The 19,545-nt window shown below is 41.7% G+C and overlaps 1 protein-coding gene across 1 annotated transcript in view; it reads right to left on the bottom strand.

The window, feature by feature from the left end:
• SNTG1 (syntrophin gamma 1) overlaps positions 1-19,545 on the bottom strand; it is a 331,005-nt gene that overhangs the window by 104,818 nt on the left and 206,642 nt on the right. Inside the window, exons 10-11 of the mRNA XM_068525807.1 lie at positions 15,340-15,470; positions 4,975-5,104 (exon numbers count right to left, since the gene is read on the bottom strand). Coding sequence (XP_068381908.1) covers positions 4,975-5,104; positions 15,340-15,470 — 261 coding nt within the window. The remainder of the gene's footprint in view (positions 1-4,974; positions 5,105-15,339; positions 15,471-19,545) is intronic.

The following is a 19,545-nucleotide window of genomic DNA, read 5'->3' as shown; positions in this document are numbered from 1 at the left end:
GCTGGTGAGCGGTCCGTGGGCCCGAGCTTCTCATCAAATGCTGTCGGTTGTTCACCAGGTGTGACCCGCCTTCAGAGCCTCGTGCAGTCACCGCGTTTCCAGATGGTTCATCCAGTGAGCAAGGGCGAGTCCTCTGTTAGTTTGCTTCCTCCTGCCACCTGACTTGCACTGGACAAGGAATGCCCCGGGGGAGGAATTACCCTACGTTCCCGTGGAGTTTCCATCGGCCTGGGAGCAGCTGTGGGCCCAGGACGGTCAGCTCCTGTCACTATGCACACGACCAAGGCCACGTTGAAGTCCAGGCCTGGGCAGGGGTGGCAGAAGGGTGGGGGTGTCGGGGCAGGGGCCCCTGTGCAGTGCCTGTGGCTTTGAGGCCCCTGGAACATTAGGGGTTGGGAATGCTCAGTCGGAAGAAGAGAAAGAATGAGGCCCAAAGGGGAGGCGGGGACGGGGCCAGGCGGGCAGAGCCCAACCAGACCAGGGCTGGCACGGAAGCTGTCCAGTAAAACTGCCTGTTTGCTTATGACCGTGCTTTATAGTTGACATCAAAGCCGACGTTCTGGACTGAGCAAGTAAATATCAGCTAATATTCTCCAATATCAAGAATTGTTTAAGAACTTTAACTGTTGGTGAGTAGTTTTCTAAGAGACAAAGTAGGTTGGTTATTTTACACATGCATACAACATAATGCCCAGACTTGCCCTTGCTTTTCTTCTGATTTGATTTATTGACTGACTCTGCCATTTTCTGATTTCACCCTCTGTAACCCATTTTTGGTTGACATCTGCACGTGTGAAGTTTGCATTTTGGTCTGTGAGGAGAAGCAATGCAGAAAACAGCACACTACACTAAAGTGCATCTAAGGACTCAGAAAAATCAGCAGCTATAAAAAGGAAGAAGAAGTCTCCTTAAGTGACACCCATGCCTGTCAGAACCACACGCTGCAACCTCTGATCACAGACTTCAGTTCCTTTTCGGTAAATCTCCTTTCTGCTAGGCTTTATTTTGTCATGACTTTCAATTCACCTACAAGCTTTGTCGAGTCTTTTTAATGCGGCAGACACAATAGAAGTTTCTTCTTTAGCTTTTCACAACCAACGGTATTATGGAAAAAAATTCCCTTTTTTCAACTTGTAAGTGTTTGCCATCTAAAATAGCAGAAATCTAGGGATTAAATATGACTCCCAAATAATGTTTTTTGCTCCTGCAGGTAAATGGGTAAAATATAGGAAGATGGCTGAAATACATCCTGCAGGAACTCAAATGACTGATGAAATGTGTGTGTGTGTGTGTGTGTGTGTGTGTGTGTGTGTGAACCCTGAAGGACTGTGACCATTCCACAAAAAGCACAGGGGTATGGGTTGTTCATGCATCATTTTTAGAATTAATATGTTTTCAGTATTAAGCAGTGTAGTAGATACTGTTGGTTATCTGACTCAAAAGCCATTCACAAGTCTTCTTTCTTGGTTTTCCCACTACAAACACTAGAAAAGGCAGAGACTAGCCACCCCACTCTCCGGCCACCCACCCCTCAGAATCGTCATGGGGCTGAGTTCAGGAGGAGAAGTGAGCATTATTAGTCCAGTAAAGGGTTTCTGGGAAATTTTCTCTTATCTTGATAAAAGGGGAGAAATGTAGCTGGCGCTACTTATCCTTCTTCCCTTTCTTTCCTGTTCTGAACCCTGAAGTGATGTTTGGAACTGTTGCAGCCCTTATGTCACCATGAGGTGGCAAACATAAGGTAAAAGCCAACACTTGAAAGGTAGAGGATAATAGTAGCAATAATGAGTGTAGGCAGAGGATGGGTTCTGGGTGGATGGTGGTTTCCAGCAGATGCCACCATCCACAATTCTTTTCATTTGGGGAAAAACCCAACTATTTACTCTATCAGGATTTAGGATTTCTCTAATTTGTTATTGAAAGCATTCTCAATTGATACAAACATTTGGGGAAAAGAGTCTATTCTCTTTCACATAATAAAATATGAATTATGTATTTTGAAAATCTCATATATGCAATCATTCTTATTTAAGATCACAGTAATTTTCATTGAACCGCTAAGAATAGAAGCATTGGGACTTCCCTGGTGGTCCAGTGGTAAAGAATCTGCCTTGCAATGCAGGGGACACGGGTTCGATCCCTGGTCGGGGAACTAAGATCCCACGTGCCACGGGGCAACTAAGCCCGCGTGCGCGCGCCACAATTACTGACCTCACTCGCCTCAACTAGAGCCTGCGTGCCGCAAACTGCAGAGCCCACACGCCCTGGAGCCTGCGCGTCACAACTAGAGAGAGAAAACCTGCACGCCACAACTAGAGAGAAGCCCGTGCACCACAATGAAGATCCCACATGCCGCAACTAAGACCCAACACAGCCAAAAATAAATAAAATAAATAAATAAACAATAAATAAATCTTTTAAAAAAGAATAGAAGCATATTACATATACATATATATTTATATCTGTCTGCGTGTGCACACACACACACACACACACACGTGATACATTTCAAGCAGCATACTCCATTCCAATAAAGGAAATGCATGCATAGGATATATATGGAAGCATTTAGACTAGAAGCGATCCCTTTATGTCAGTAGGTAACCTTAGTAGAAATGTTACATGAAATTCTCTCTGCTTATCAATCAGGATTGATTTCAGTGCTGGAGCGGTAAAGCGTGGCTGGAAAGGTTAGATTCATGAAATGCTGGCTGAAAGAGAGCTTTGCCTTTTATCGTCTTCCCTCTGTCTCTTTTAAAGATGAGGGAACTGAGGGGTAGATCTGTGGCTGCCAGAAATATAGATGCTTAATGGTCTAGTCACTACCAGACATTTAACTCATCTTGTCCCGTTTCATCAACATTCTGTTATCCAAACAACCATCTTTCAGAAGATGAAGAATCTCAAATGACAACTGGACAAAACAAAGATGTGCAACCTCATATACAATAAGCAAATCGATACGGCCATTTACTGGTGGTTTATGGATTAAATCATTTAATTTAGAGTGCAGCTGGAGAGAAGAAAAAGTGCAAGTGTTTCAGCATCATTTAAGGGCCAGGATGTCTAAAGCACTTTTTCATTTAACCCTCACAGTGGCTGAAGCTATCAGTGCCCGCTGACGAAGGGGACCACGAAGCCCAGTCCCAGAGCAGGTGAGTAGAGACCAAGGCTCCACACCGAGTCCCTGACACCAAAGCCACGCTTTCCCCATGGGAACCATACCTCTGCAAAAGCATCAGCTTAAATTCCCTTTGATCAAACAATAGCGTGTTCGGAGCTATACTTCCATCTTCCTTCACTTGCTTCTTGCCCTTTCTCCCTCCCCCCTTCTGTGGTATTTGAAGGCTCCCGGCCCTGCCCGGCCCACCGAGGCACTGAGACACACAGACCCTTCCCACTCCAAAGACAGTCCCCGTTCAGGTGGCTTTAGCTCAGCAATTATGATGACTTTTCTTGTGATATTATTACAAACGAGTTATTTTGAAAGGGTCTAGGGACTCAAATGGTATTGTAGGCTGCTTTGCACATGGACAAACTAATAACACAAATATTAGGTTGTTTTCTGTTATATGCAAGTGCATGTCATGGTTATTCCGAAAAAGTTAAACGTGAAAGAGTAAAAGTATGATTTTCAGATTAAACCATGAGATTTAGATTAAGTGAAAAAAATTCAATGGATTTATTTTGAAGATAAATAGGTGCTATATTCGTTTTCTATTATTGAAATAATAAATTACCACAAACAGTGCTTTAAAAGAAACACTAATCCGTGATCCTGCAGTTCTGTAGGTCAGAAGCCTCAGTGGGCCTCTCTGGGATAAGATCAGGGTGAGGGCAGGATGGTCTCTGTCTGGAGGGGCAGTGTCCCCTTGTCTTGGGCAGCTTCTCCTGGCCTCCCGCTCTCTTGGGGTCCTGGTCCCTCCCCATCTTCAGAGCCAGCAATGTCAGCCCTACCCCTCCCCATGCTGCCATCTCCCTAGTCCTCTCGTTTTCCTACTTCTTCCACTTTTAAAGACTCTAGTGATTACACTGGGCCCTCCCGGATAATCCAGGCTAATACCTCCGGGGCACGTCTGGTTTGGGCAAGAGTGTCCACCCAAGATTCAGTCTCTGCTGATCTGGCGGTGTCATCATATTGGAATCGCAGAAAAGGACAAGAGGTTTCAGACTGACAAAAAACCCCACAAAACCCAAGACAAAAAAACAATGCAATTCTATTTGCTGTCTGAAAACTTTTTTCTAGATCGTTGAATATAAAGGTTAAAAATATTTTGACAGAACTATTTTGATTTTATTTTACCATTATCCAAGGTGGCACCAAACTAAACAACGGAAGATCACGCTTCAGAGAGACTCGCCTTAGAGCCGCGCTTGCGCCGAAGCCCGCTCACCTTACTTCGGCTACTCCCTTGCCCGGTGGAAGGAGAGGAGGGCAGGAGCCATGGGTTAGGGGGCTGGGTCCCAGCTAAAGCCTAAACCAGCTCCCTACTTGCATAGATTTGTGAAGGTTAAGATTCATGAGTTGCAAACAAACAGTACTTGCTTCAAGTTAATACTCTAAATTTTGGGGATCCCAGAGGAACCAGAGGGAGAAGCGATGTAAAGATATCGAGATAGATGCATATATAGATAGATATACAGATATAGATAGATGGATGATATATGTAGATACAGATAATAGATATTTTAGTGCTTACATGCTAAATATCTATTTTCAGTTATTTAACTAATATAGATGTTACAATGTTTGTGAATGGAAACTTAGGTGTCAATACTGTTGAGCTGATACATTGGACTTAAACTCTCAAGACAGAGTGATTTTCTTTAAACATTCCACAATAGTTTTTATGATGTGTGTGCAGCGGTCCATTCTTAGAAGAACACCAAGCAGCTGATGCAAAGTTATGTATGTATTGAAGAAATTCACCAAGGCTGAGGAACTGGCCAGGAGCTCCCTGAATCACTACTTACGTTGTGCTTTGTGAGGCTGGAAATATTGGTGGCTACCGCATGCAGCCATTCGCCACAGTCCTCAGCAGAGAGGCACTGGATGATCCCACTGCAGACCCCGTCCACGGCGATGACTTGAAAAGCGTTCTGCCTGCAGAGATGTCAGAACAAATTAGATCAAAACGTCGTCTCATTTGTCTGTTTGCGACTTGAAATAGTTATGTGTTCAAAAGCTCTTCTTTCAAACAACATAAATGCAGCTTCAAATTCATATTTGCTTACTTCTCTTTTAAAAACATCTGTTTTTAAATGGAACACTAAAGATGAACCCAGACAACACACAACTTTGAATGACTACAAAGCATCTTGAGATTCAGATACATTTGGAGAATCTTTGAGATGCATATCTAAGACATCTGAGAGGGATTCTTTCTCCAGTGTGCCATAAAGTTATACATAGATGTTTATCCATTATTTTGGCCACCATCGTCTCCTCTTGACACTTTTCAATGCATTTCTGATGTACAGCGGAAAGATCACACAAAAACCACACGCACAGATACCGAGCATCACATAAAATCTTTTGTTGTCATGAGCTGAAGCACTTAGTCAGCTGTTAAGCCAGTTGCTCCTCATCTTTTCTAAGATGGTTTCGGACAAGAGGTTCACAGTTCTTCTCCACGTCTAAATACTCACGCTCGAAATTTATGTGGATGTTCGCATTTCAGTAACAACTAAACTTTCCTTAAAATGCGGTGGCCAGCCGAAATATCTCTATGGTCTTCTACTGAGATTTTGTTGTCGTTAGAGAACATTCAGTGATGCCGTCCTAAATGGTCTACAAAAGTGCTGTTGAGTTTAAAGCAGTTTCCTACAGCTTTCATTATTTACTTTTATCTTCCTGTTTCAAGTTCTTGCATGTTTCAATACAAGCTTAATGGAGAGGAATGGATGAAAATCCCAAAATGAATGGAAAGTAGTCAAATGCCTCTGTGGTGCAACATAATACACTTTAGAAAATGCACACACTATCTTTAAATCCCAGCCATTTCTGAAGCAATAGAAAAATTGTGTAGTTCAGTATTCAAAATGCTAAGTAAATAGTGTACATTTATATATTTTTCTCCAATTAAATTGCTTTTTTGTCTCTTCTGAATTTTGTAAGTAGGAGTTTGTGGATATTACACATGATTTCATTTCTGCAAACAAAGACACCGCGAGCGGCATTTCTCTGGCCCAGCTTCATCAGGAGGCCTGTGTCACTCTCGTGTCCCATAAGACTGGTCCAGATTTCAGAACCGGGCACGTAGCAAAGACTCACACCTACGGCTCTCTGCATCCACATTATTAATATTTTCAGAGAAACTTGTTCCGATAGACTTGACCAGCACTTTCAAATGATTACAGGGAAGTGTTCAAATATTCTTTTTTGTTTGCTCTTAAAAATACATGAAAAGCCTGAGGGGACAACTATTGTCTGTCTCTTTGAAATAATGTTCTTTTGAATTTGTGACAAGAAAAAATACGCACAGCACAAAAAGAATACTGCAACTTCACGTGACTTTCTTAACTTTAATTTTGATATTCAAGAGTGAGTAAGACATTTAAAATATGCAGAGAGAAGCTCAACTCTCCATGGAAAATGAGAACTAATTTGAGTTGTAACATACACTTCTTTCTGCTCTCTGATTATCATAACCATTGCTTCATGCACCATAAATTAAAGCATTTCTTCAACATATTTGTCCTCTCTGCTTTAAATGAATTGTGGCAGCGGGATATTTTTAGCTGATTAGAGTTAATGCACTTAGAGGAAATCTGCAGTCTATGTAACCACACATGCTACACAGTCTCCACATGGAATAATTCTAAAGGACTAACCTTATATAAACCCAGGCTTATACACTAATATCTATCAATTTTTACATTCTGTTTCCACTTTTCAGGTTGATTTGTTGGAAACCCTTTCATGAATATAAGTGAAGTATTTGAACAGTTTATTTGCTTACATACAACCTCTTACAAAATAAATTGGTCATAAAGATTATAGCCTGGGTCCTATTTCTGCCTCTGCTATTGAATAAATAAGAATATTGGCAAATTAGTCCACTTAGTTGCACCTCAATTTCCCCTAACAGAAAATGAGAAAAATACACTTCACAGATTTGTGCAGTAACTGGTGGTACCCAAATACTTTCACTAATCACTGAAGCCCCCTGAATGAGCCTTTAATGTGTGGTCTTGATGCAATACTTGAGAGAGTTTTGCAACAATGTGTCACCCAGCACTTCGCAAGAACTGCGGTGCTGTGGCTGTATTTGTAGCTTTTAGAAAATGTAATTCTTTGAGTCAAGATAATCAGTAATTGTAAAAAAAAAACAAAACTTATTTGTTTTATCTTATTTGATCATATACTCTCTGAAATCAATAAACTACATTACCCATTAAGTTAGTATTGTAGTACTGGGAAACATGAAACTTTAACAATATTTGTAGTAGTCTTGAGGATTCTCAGACTAAATTATGATTCTTTGTACACACACACATACACACACACACACACACACACAGATACAAAAACACACACACTGGCTGAAAAAAGCAGTGACATGATTACAGTTAGAAAATCTGAACTTTTGAGTGCAGATTATTTTTCCACTTTCTGCTCAATATCATTTTTTCTATTTTTCTAAGGATTCTTGATCACAACTCTGGCAGCAAAAGTTATTCTCAAATGTTGCTGAATTTCAGAGTAGTTTTATTCATTTAAAATACAAACTTAGGGGCTTCCCTGGTGGCGCAGTGGTTGAGAGTCTGCCTGCCGATGCGGGGGACACGGGTTCGAGCCCTGGTCTGGGAAGATCCCACATGCCGCGGAGCAACTAGGCCCGTGAGCCACAACTACTGAGCCTGCGCGTCCGGAGCCTGTGCTCCGCAACAAGAGAGGCCGCGATAGTGAGAGGTCCGCGCACCGCAATGAAGAGTGGTCCCCGCTTGCCGCAACTAGAGGAAGCCCTCGTACAGAAACGAAGACCCAACACAGCCATAAATAAATAATAAATAATTTTTTAAAAAATACAAACTTAGTCTTTCTTTGTATGAAAAATAGACTGCTCACTAAAAATATTCATAAATAATTTTCAATATAATATGCGTTTACATGAAAACACATACATTTCTCATGAACACAACTGAGTAATTCATGTTTTGACTGTTCATCGTATGCCACATGAAGGCACGTGTCGGAGATGCTGAATTTGTGAGGAGTAGTCGGAGAAGGCATTTCAAGCAGGAGGGGTGAGAGCTATAGACTCAGCTACACAGGTTTGGAGTGGCCAGATGGCCTTGTCCAGGAAAAGGAGTGGGGACATCATGGGAAAGCAGGCGGGCTCGGAGGAGGAGGGTGTGAACACGGAAGGAGCTTAGAGCCCACGGGACCCACGGCTGAACCTCGCGGAGGCCTCCTACGGTCAGATTTGCGTGGAGTGGGCGGTCCTGTCCCGCGGTGTAGGGTACCTGGCATCTACGAGATGACGTGGGACCGAAATACACGTGCGTTAGTGAGAGTGAAAATAAAACAGTTAGCTCCCGGGATTTATAAAGGCGTTAGAAAGTCTGCGGCTCAGTGATTGCTTCCTTTCACAGAATATGAGGGAGCAGGCAGAGTCCACATTGCTCCTGGGTTTTGGACCCAAGTGGATGAATGGCTTAGACGCGGGAGAGGAGAGAAAGTGCACATTTTAGATGGGAGGTAGTTACTCCGGAACCAAATATCAGCAGCATGAAAGCGTGAGAGGTTGTGAGAAACAGGGGCTGTTTGGCTCATTGCGATGTGCGTCTGGGGCAGCGGTGAGTCATGAAGGTGGCACTAAAGCAAAGCCTGATCAATGAGAGCTTTGCCAACCACGTGGTGGCATTTCCAACTAATCCTGAGTCAGGCAGGGCCGTGGGAACACTGACTCTTTGGAGTGAAAGGATCATATTTGTATTTTATGATACAAATATGTTCTCTCTGTGGTGGATAAGAACATGGAAAAATGTTAATGAAGGCAGGAGAGAAGCAAGAAGGGCGTCCCAATACTCAGGATGAACATAAGATTGTTCCATGAGAGTGGTTCTCTGTATGTAGGAAAGCACTGACTCAAGCAGTATTTGAAAAACAGGCCATTTTTCTTGATCGGTTATTAACAATTTGGGGAGATGATTAAGGAAAGGAAAAACTAAACCAACCAACCAACCGAACAAACAAACAAAAAAACCCGCTCGGGTTAATGATTCCAGCAATGTGCTCTGTTTCTCACTGAGTTCAGATCGTTTCTGCTCGTGATGCTACCTTGGGGCACCATCTCATCACAGCTTTTATGGTTCAGGCTCAAAACCTGACCTATTTGGTGAGGTTGTAGAGAAGCTCTTCCAAACCATTTTGTTACCTATTTTCCAAAGCTGAAATTCACCAATCCGACACAAGCCCTGAACTTTTATTCAACAGAGGCTTTTCCCCACTGTTCTCTGTCTGCAATGCCTTTCTGTCCCGCTTCAGTTAAAATCTGTAAGGTATTGCGAGTACCTTGATTTTATGCAACTCTCCAGCCTCTAATTTCTCTCTGTGTAAGATGAAGATGGCAACATTTGTCCTGCATACCTTACATTTTAAAGACTTTTGTAAAGAGAAGTTTTAGGTTTATAGCAACATTGAGGGGAAAGTATAGAGATTTCCCATAGACTTCCTGCACACATACACACACACACACCCTCTCTGTTATCAACATCTACCACAAGAGAGTTGCACTTTTGTTATAATTAGTGAGCCTACAACAACATGTCATATCACCCCAGGTCCATAGTTTAGATTAGGGTTTACTCATGGTGTTCCACATTTTATGGGTTTGGGCAAATATATAATGACATATATCTATTATTACAACATAATCCAGAGTATTTTCACTCCCCCAAATATCTCTGCTCTGCCTCTTCGTCTCTCTCCACCTCCCAACCGCTGGCAACCACTGATGTTTTTACTGTCTCCATAGTTTCACCTTTTCCAGAAGGTCATATAGTTGGAATCAGTGTGTAGGATTTTCAGATTGCCTTCTTTCACTTAGTGACATGCATCTGTGGTTCTCCCATGTCTTTTCATGGCTCAGCAGTTCAGTTCTTTTTGGGGCTGAATAATATTCTACTATCTGGGTGTACCATAGTTTATTTATCCATCCCCCTACTGAAGGACATCTTACTTCCAAACATACACAAAGGGACACTGCATGGGTCATAGAGTAGGTGAAGTCGACTAGGATCTTAATGTTATTTAGTTGAATATATTTTTTAAATCATCAATTGTTCCGGCTTCACATAGAGCGAAGTCCTTGTGGACCTGCTGGCCTGTCTGTGAAAATGGAAGAAAGTCAATCCGTTCAATGACTCCCAGCCCATCTGCACAGCACCACCTGTAACAGAGCGACGGAAGAGCAAAGGCAATGGTGCACCAAACGGGGCTGCTCTTTCTCCTCCTTCCCCTCAGCCAGTAAGCACGAGCAGGAGACGCCTTGAATTTTCTATCCCTTCCCCCATCACGCTATGGATGACATATCCTTACACACCGTTTCCCTTACTTTATCGTCACTATCCTTCTCATAACAAACATTTTTCTCTATCTAATTCACTCCAATAATTACTCTAGCCAAAGTCACCTTAAGCTTAATCTGTTTCTCAGTCTATTCAGTATTTCTATTCTGTAGTTAATACCATCAACCACTTTCTTCTCCTTAATAAGCTTCCCATTCTAATTCCCTGACACTGCAATGTTCTGTCATATTTTGATACTTCAGAACTGAAATGAGACACATATACTTCTAAATCATTACTATATGATGAACATAAACTGTCTCCCCACTGACAAAATAGTGTGATGTTCTAATTCATGCTACATAATAGTATATAACAGTAACACAACTTTGTTGCCATTAAGTATGAGACGTATCACATCATCAGAGTTAAAATTATGGGCCTTGGCCAAACCAACCAGCACATAACATCCTAGGTTTCGAACCAAGCTCAACAATTTTGTATATCTGTCATCTTGGGCCAATAATTTATCTTTTCTTTTTCATCCTCTCACTGTTTCCACTGCCACTGGACTGTGAGCTCCTTCACAGGAAGAAGCAAACACAACACCTCCCACATCGGCATGAAATCAGTACTTATTGAGCGAATGCGGGAACAATCTGAGCTGCTGTGCAATCCACTCAGAATAGTGCTGTGTTTATAACTGCTTATTACTGTCATATTTACTGAGTGAAATTAATTCAATCGCTAAAAGCTGTTGATGGGTTGAGGTGCCATAAAAGTAAAAATGTAAGAAGTCATCTGGATTCACACAATTTCTTTTTTCTCATAAATTGCTTTAGCTAACTAGTTTTAAATCATGTAACTACAAAAATTTTTTAAAGTAAAAACAAAAGAAAACAAGTATACACATTAAAAATACCATTAACAGAAATATTTCAAAAGTTTTTAAAGCAGAAGAAAAATAGAAACAAAAGAAAAAAATAAAGAGAAACAAAGATTAAAGGTAGGATACATTTGAATAATAGCTGAAAATAATAAAATATCTTGAGGAATTTAAGATACATATATAATTCAAATCTATCTATCTATCTATATATATATGCCCAAAGACAAGAAAGAAATAAAGGAATTAGTTAAAGTGTTCTAAGTTTCTAGAATTTTCTGAAAGAGGCAAAATTAATAAATTGCATTAAACACTAATAAATCATGTATGGATGGTGCTGTGGTCTGAGTGTTGGTGCCCCACCTCCTATTCATGTTTCGAAATCCTAGTGAGCAACGTGATGGTGTTGAGAGGTGGGGCTTTGGGGAGATGCTAGAGCCATGGGGGGGGCGAGTCCTCGTGAACTGGGGTTAGTGATTTATAAAAGAGCTTCCAGAGCGATCCCTGACCCTTCCACCAAGTGAGGACAGAGTGAGAAGACACCAGATATGAACCAAGAAGGGGTGGGGGGGGGGCTTCATCAAAGGACTAGAACATGGTCTAGGTGCCTTAATGTAGGACTTCCAGCATCCAGAACTGTGAGAAACAAATTTCTGTTGTTTACCGCTGTTATTATCTGCTGTATTTTGTTATAGCAGCCTGGAAGGACTAAGACATATGGTCTAACGTTTAGGCAATAACTAGAACAAAATAAAAGAATGCATATATAACAATATAATAGAGGAAATATTAAAAAATTAAAATGTTTAATTATTTCAAAAAGTAAGAAAAGAGTTAAAATAGAATACAGAAACTAGTGTGTTGAGACAAAGGACTTTTTTCTTGAATATATATAAAACTCTCAAATCTCAACAGTAAAAAAAGAAATAAAAATATATAAGCAAAGCCGATTACAAAATGGTCAAAAGACAAAGAGACATTTCACCAAAGAGGATTTCATGTGATAAATAAGCACACGAAAAGATGTTGAACATCACTAGGATATGCAAATTCAGGTCACAGTGATATATCATACCTATATCTTACACCTGTAAGAATGGTAAAGTAAAAGACAGCAACAACTCCCAATTCTGGCAAAGATGTAGAGAAACTGGATGGCTTATATCCTGCTGGTGGGAATGCAAAACTGTAAAGCCACCTACAAAACAATGTGTCTGTTTCTCAATAAACTAAACATGCTGTTATCACACAGCCAAGTACTCGAGTTCTTGAACATTTACCTGAAGAAACGAAAATGCACATTCCCACAAAAATCTATACAAAACATTTTGCATCTTTATTTAGAATTAACTGGAACAACCCAGATGTCCTTTAAGGGATGAATTTTTAAAATGTGATACATCCATACTATCAGAATACTATTGGAAATAAAAAGGGATAAACAATTGAAAAGTGCAACTACTAGGAAGAATTACCAAAGAATTATGCTGAGTGAGAAAATTCAATCCAATACAGTTACATAATGTAGGATTCCATTTATATAATGTTCTTAAAATGACAAAATAATTAGAGGTGAAGAACAGAGTAGTGAGTTGTCATGTGATGGGGAAGAAGGATGCTGGCATGGTTATAGACAGGCAACAGGAGGGTTCTTGTGGTGATGGAACTCTTCTACCTTGTGCTTGGGTTGGTGGATATGAGAACATGAGCATGTGATATAATTCTATAGAACTAAACATACAGACACACAGACACACACACACACTCAGGCATGTGAAATCTTAATGAATGAGTGGTGGATTTTGTCAATGTCAGTTTCCTAAATGGGGTGTTGTACTATAATTTTGCAAGATGTTACCATTTGGGAAAATGGGCAAAAAATAAATGTAATCTCTCTCTATTATTTCTACAACTGCATATGAATCTATAATTATTTCAAAACAAAAATTTTAATTATAAAAAACAAGAACTAGAGTGTTGAATAGAAAGCAAATACTAAGATGGCAGATATAATCTCTAATATACCAGTGATTATGTTAAAAGCAACTAGACTAAATAATCCAATTAAAAGGCTAAGATTGTTACTTTGAATTTAAAAAAAAAGAAAAAAAGTATATGCGACACAGAAGAGATACATATTATAGCACAGGGCTAAAAAAAGTTGAAAGAAATGGATAAAAGAAAATACAGTGTAGATACCTGATGTAATTCTTGAAGGTAAGAAAAAATTCCAGAGATATAGGACATTTCATAACGATAAAAGGGTCATCATCAGGAAATTGTAAAAAATCTAAATCTGTTTGTATCCTATAATATAGAATTAAATATATAAAGCAAATAATGACACACTTAAAAGGAGAAATACACAAAGCCACCATCGTACTGGGAGACTAATGCATTTCTCTCAATATCTGAGACAATAAACAGACACAAACATCATTAATGATACAGAGGATCAGAATCCCTAATGAACAAATACAACCCAGTTGAAACATGTAGACACTGAACTAAGGAAAATGACACCGCACATTCTTTGAAGTGCATATGGAACACTTGTCCAAATTATTTATATACTAGGTGAAATCAAGTCTCAACAAATATCAAAGCACTGAAACCATTCAGCATGAAATCATACGAGGAAGCAATAACAAAAGAGATAATTTAAAAAATCTCAAACTATTTTGAAGTTTTGCAATACACTTGTAAATAGCCCATGGGTCAAAGAAGTAATTGTAACAAAAATTAGGGAACACCATTAAATACATAATAAAAATATCTGACTATCAGTACCGGTGAGCCTCCAATTCCGGGCAAGGGAGAGCAGCCCATCCCTCCCAAGGGCTCCCTAATACAACTAAAGGACCTTGAACGTGACCCGAGGGCCAGCACAGGCAGCTCCTGAAAGGCGGAAGGGTAAGGCGACTGCTGTGGGCCGTAGGGCTGAGAGGCGACAGGGGGGTCAGTCTCCCGAACTCCCCTGTCGCCTCCCATGTATCCTAAGCAGGGTGCTCCGGGGTCTCCATCCAGGATGACCAACAGCAAGACAAGAAAGTGCTTCAAGGAAAGTCTGTCCTCGTAGTTAAAAGGCTAGCAAACCAGTGGGCTAAAAGCATTCCACCTTTTTGGCGACCTGCCCTCATCTGACCAAACATCAGTGGCACCACCGCCCTTCCCCCCAGGCTTTCAGCAGACAGAGCAGGAGCTGGTCCTCCCTCTGTCCTCCTCTTCCCCGCCTGCTGGTGTTCAAGGGGTCGAGCAGGAAGCTGCCCTGCCCATCCCCACCCGCATGAAGCAAGCAGCTCTCCAAGCTCCCCGCTCCCCGTCCCGGTAGCGTGAGGTCCAGCGGGGAGCCGAGCCTCCGTACCCGCCTGCAGCCGCTGGACTGAGTGAGGGGGCCCGAGGCGGGGCTGCCCAGCTCTCTGTCCCCCTTCCCTTGCTGACCGCTCTGGCCCAGCAGGACCTCAGGCTCCAAGCCACCCGTCGTCCCCAAGGTGGGGTGAGGTGGTGGGAGCCGGCTGGCTGCCCTCAGCTCCCCCTCCATCCCCTGTCCTCTGTCAGCCGAGTTCCATGGAGAGCTGAGCATTCACCACTGCCCGGCAGCGATAAAGCAGTGTCCACTGGCCCCTTCCGTCCACCCTCCCTGGTGGCAGCAGAGCCGACCCAGCCACTGAGCTGACCCCCGACTCAGAGGCCACAGGGTGATGGAGCTGGTGCCTGACTGTCACCGGGGCTCGGTCAGCAGGGCTGAGAACTGCGCCAAACCTATGCCTCGAGCACCTGCGGTGAGCTGTGTTTCACTACATTATGCTATTCTTCTGCGGGTCTTCTTACTTTTAGAAACCTGAAGGTAAGAGCCATAAGGCAGGTCATGTTACACGTTTCACTCCGGGTCTCACTTTCAACCAAGAGACGGGCGGAGGCCACTGACATGAACTCACCGACTCAGGTCTGTCCCGGGCACGTACTGGGAGAACCGGGAATGGAGAAGAGGAATCAGCCTGAGGTCACACCATCGCTTTTCCCACCGCAGGCCCGGGGACGCGGGCCACGAAGAGCAGGACAGCGTGTCCTGGAAAGGAAACAAACGTTCAGCGTTGCTGCTCTGTTTCTGTGTTTTCAGTGTCGACGCCACACCCTTTTCATTTGAGGGGTATTTTACCCTTAAATGATCAGAAGACATTTATAGAACACCACAAGAAATCCCTGTTTGTTGGCAATAAAGTTATATTTGTTAATTTCGCTGTTAATGGAATTCTATAAGAAAGCGAGGAGGGAATCACTGAGATTAAGAATTGTAGTGAAAACATGAAAAATGGGCAGAGGAGAAGGAAGAAGAAATAAAGTAGCGACGACCGAATTCATTCAAGAATGAGAAAGATGGGGCAGAACTGTAATTACAGTGAACTAGTAGGTGACAAAAATCAAGTAAGTTCAATTAGCAAACATTTTCTATCTGCTAAGCACTAAACGTTGTTATAAGGGCTTGTGATTCATCACTTACTTAAAAATATTTTTGAGTAGAATGAATATTCCTATAAAACAACCCTCAAACACTACTCAAGGAAATCTTTGTCCATTGTTTTAATTTCATGTTTATGTCAATAAAATGTTTGTATTTTCTTATGTTGTTTTAATGTTAAGACAACTACTACTGGTTCAAAACTACATATATTTTAAGTTTCATAAAAAGCTTAAGTTTTTCCCTTATGTATACAAAAGACACATCTTTGAATAACGTTTGAGGTTTTCAGCTGACGTTGATCCCTGTTTCTTTCATTGGATCAGCTTTCCTGTTAAGATGTTTCCTGGCACCAGCACAGGAATGATGTTGACATGTAGTCGGCCTGGGCTGTACAAGCCAAGGCTCCATTTGATCAGAGAACTGCTGACACAGATTTCTCTCTAGGCTATAGATTCTATAATTTTTGAGTGGTGATGCTAGAAGGAGATTCTACTTTAGTCTAAATGTTGAACCTCTGTGAGTCTAGATATTATTAACTTTTCTTTCAGGTATGAACTTCTTCAAAATTGCTTATTTGGGGGGAGGGGGAAACTTCCATTATTTTCACTAGAGGTTGAGAGTTCTCTGGCATTAGGTTAATTGTCAACCATTGTGCCAGTGAAAGTCTACGAAATCCTGCGAGCATTTCAGAGCACCCGGGAGGGAGGCCTGGCTGACAAGAGCGAGGGGCTCCACTGGTGGCAGGTCTCCGGGACACACAGCCTTTGGTGCAAGACGGCTGCTTTCAGTGCTTCTATGGTGACTGAAAGGCACAGACCCAGGTTTCCCATTGATCGTTTCCTTCCTCCTGGCCCTCACGTCAGATGTCACAGATGGTCAGCATGTGACCAGGATCAGGCAGTGGTCATGCAACGGCGGGGTGAGGTCTGAGGCTCCCCATAAGAATTAGACCATCTGGGTTCAAAATCCCGGTTTCCCAACTGATGAGTCCTGGGGCAAGTTATGTAGCTCTTCGGTGCCACACCGCACCCATCTCCAAAGACAAGGCTGTCACCAAAGGAAAACCTAAAGGTTTTTAGAAGCAGTAAATTATTGCTTCCCGCCTTTTCTGCATAAGGGCACTTGAAACCACAATCCTGTGTGACACCCTGGGGTAAAGGGGCGCGGTTTCTGTGGCCAGGCCGGACCTGACCGAGCAGCCCTGCCACTAAGCTCACAGCAGCGCGCGGCTGAAACCTGCTTCCGGGCCCGTGCTCGAGGCCCACGCCTGAGAGGTTGTACAGTCAGGCGTCTACCCGAGGCCCCCAGCCGGCCAGCAACAGGGCCAGGATTCACTCCAACCTACGTCTCTCTGACACCACAGCACAACATTTAATTCATAATCAGAGCTGAAACCATGGAAAGAATGACTCAGATGTCTGTCTAGATTATTTCACAGTTTTGCAACATAACTTTAGGCAAATTATTTATTTCCTGTCGTTATGAAAAGCACAAAGAGATCCTCTCCCTTCATTGTTCCCTGAACAGACAGAAAATGTAAAAGAACATAAAAGACACAGGTAATGGAATATGGAGAATGACAATCACCAATAGGTGAGGATGGTAAGTTTTACAAATCACATTTTATAGACTTCATGGATAGGCAGATGTAAAAACACATGTGATCTCTGACATGTCCTGATGTAGCACCCCGACTGGATGTCTTTATGTACCAAAGTTGTAAACATGTCACTTTCTTTTATGTTTCTTTCTTATAAAAAATACGAGATAAGTCCCACTTCAGCTACTGAGCTAATCAGGGTTAATGTATTTCATTTTACAGATCTGTTATTTACAGTGGAATATCTGGTATCTTTTGAAAATTATTTATCCTTATTATTTATTTTAATTCCAATAGTAGAATATAAATTTGCTTTCTAGTCTTATTGTGTAACAGCAGTCTTGGAGTTATTTTTAATTGTATATAAAATGATCTAAAAACACAAGAATTTTTATGGCTTTAAGGCCCATAACTACTTTTCAAGAGCTTTATTCTTCAGTGTCAAGAATGTTGTCTCCTATAATATTAATAGTGTGAATGGGAAAAGTAGCATTTACATAGTCTTTACTTTAAAATAAACTCTCTTCTCAAAATGTAACACATTTCAAGGTATATTGCCATACAGTAACCTCAAGAGCAATTATCAGGCCAAAATAGAATAGCATACAGGGCAGAACGCTGATCCAAATTTTGTTAAGGATTTGGCATAAAAGTATTCATTAAAGGCATATAAGTTAAGAAAAACGTTTCTCAGAATCTGGTTAGCTGGTTATCTGAATTTAAGCCTCCTGGTGAGCACAAAGCAAATTCTTTCTTCACTTTGGCTAGCAAACCGGGAGAATCTTGTATATGCTAAAAGTAGTGATCTCAGGCCCTTAGAAGGACTAGACTACATTTTTATGTAAGAAAGTGGAGTGATGTTAATATATATATTATAAGGTGTTGTTTTCTCATATGTGTAAAACGCTGCCTTAAAATGTACACAGAATGTTTGAGGGAACTCAAATGGCACCTGCTTACGCAAAATTTCCTTCAGAGAATAATTAAGGCACAGGAACTAAAAACAGAGTCCCTGGGCCTGGGATAGAGGTGAGGACGCAGACACAGCAGAGGACCGAGTGCTTCTCTTACGGACCCCGTCTCCGCGATCTGCCCACTTTCTGTGGAACGCGCCTCCCAGGTGCCTCATTATTTAGCGATGGGTCAGGAGGAGACACGCTTCTGACTGCCCCTCATTTCATGAACCTCTGAGTAGACACTTCCTCCACCCCCTCAACCGGATGCTGAGTCTGCGTGCTGATTCACTCAGGTCTGATTCCCGGGCGGGCTCACGTTTGGTCTGAAGTCCCCCATTTTTGCTGATTTCTGTAAGTCAGATGTTCAAAGACTCTAGCAGCCCTTTTCTCTGATATTAGAATGCTAAGGTCCATTGTAATGCTCCTGCTTACATTACAGTTACTTTTATAGATCTGGATTTTAAACTTTTTGGGGTCAGGAACCATAATGGACTTTTTCCCATGGCACCCTGAAGAGGGTTTTCTCAGAGTAGGTTCTCAGCAAATATCCAATTAACTTAAATGCAATTACTGTCTTTACTTTTATTACACTTTGATTTATATATGTCTTGATTCTTATTGTCTAAAACATCATAAATGCCATTAATTTCCTTACACTTAAAGATCTTTAGCGATGTCAAATAATGTTCAATCCTAATGCTAAAAACGGAAGTAAAATATGCCTCTTGAAAACGGAATGACACAACTCAGTGAGAACAATTTATGATGATAGATTTTCTGAAAAGTTTACAGCTGGATTTGTTTGGGACAGCCATGTTACAGAACTGCTGAGCGGCTTCCTTACTCTCATTATGCCTTTGTAAAGGAAGACATTACATCAGGCAACCACCTAGAGGCACAAGTCATGTAACCAAGTCTGTAGATGCTGTTGTGTACATCAGTGGAATGAGTTAAAGACAGACCAGAAGGCTCCTACCCACAGACCTTCCTGCCCACTTATTATTACACAGGAGTCCAAGGGCACAGGGGCAAGAACTAGAATAAAAATATTCCTAGGCACCTTTGTCCCCACTCTGCAGTAAATGGCAGAGCTGAGATAGGGACTCTTGTGTGAGTGACATGGGTG

Source organism: Eschrichtius robustus, chromosome 17 (genome assembly GCF_028021215.1).
Source record: "Eschrichtius robustus isolate mEscRob2 chromosome 17, mEscRob2.pri, whole genome shotgun sequence".
In the NCBI taxonomy this organism is placed as follows: domain Eukaryota; kingdom Metazoa; phylum Chordata; class Mammalia; order Artiodactyla; family Eschrichtiidae; genus Eschrichtius; species Eschrichtius robustus.
The sequence above is the reverse complement of the archived record's forward strand: the minus strand, read 5'-3'. Positions and strand labels throughout refer to the sequence as shown.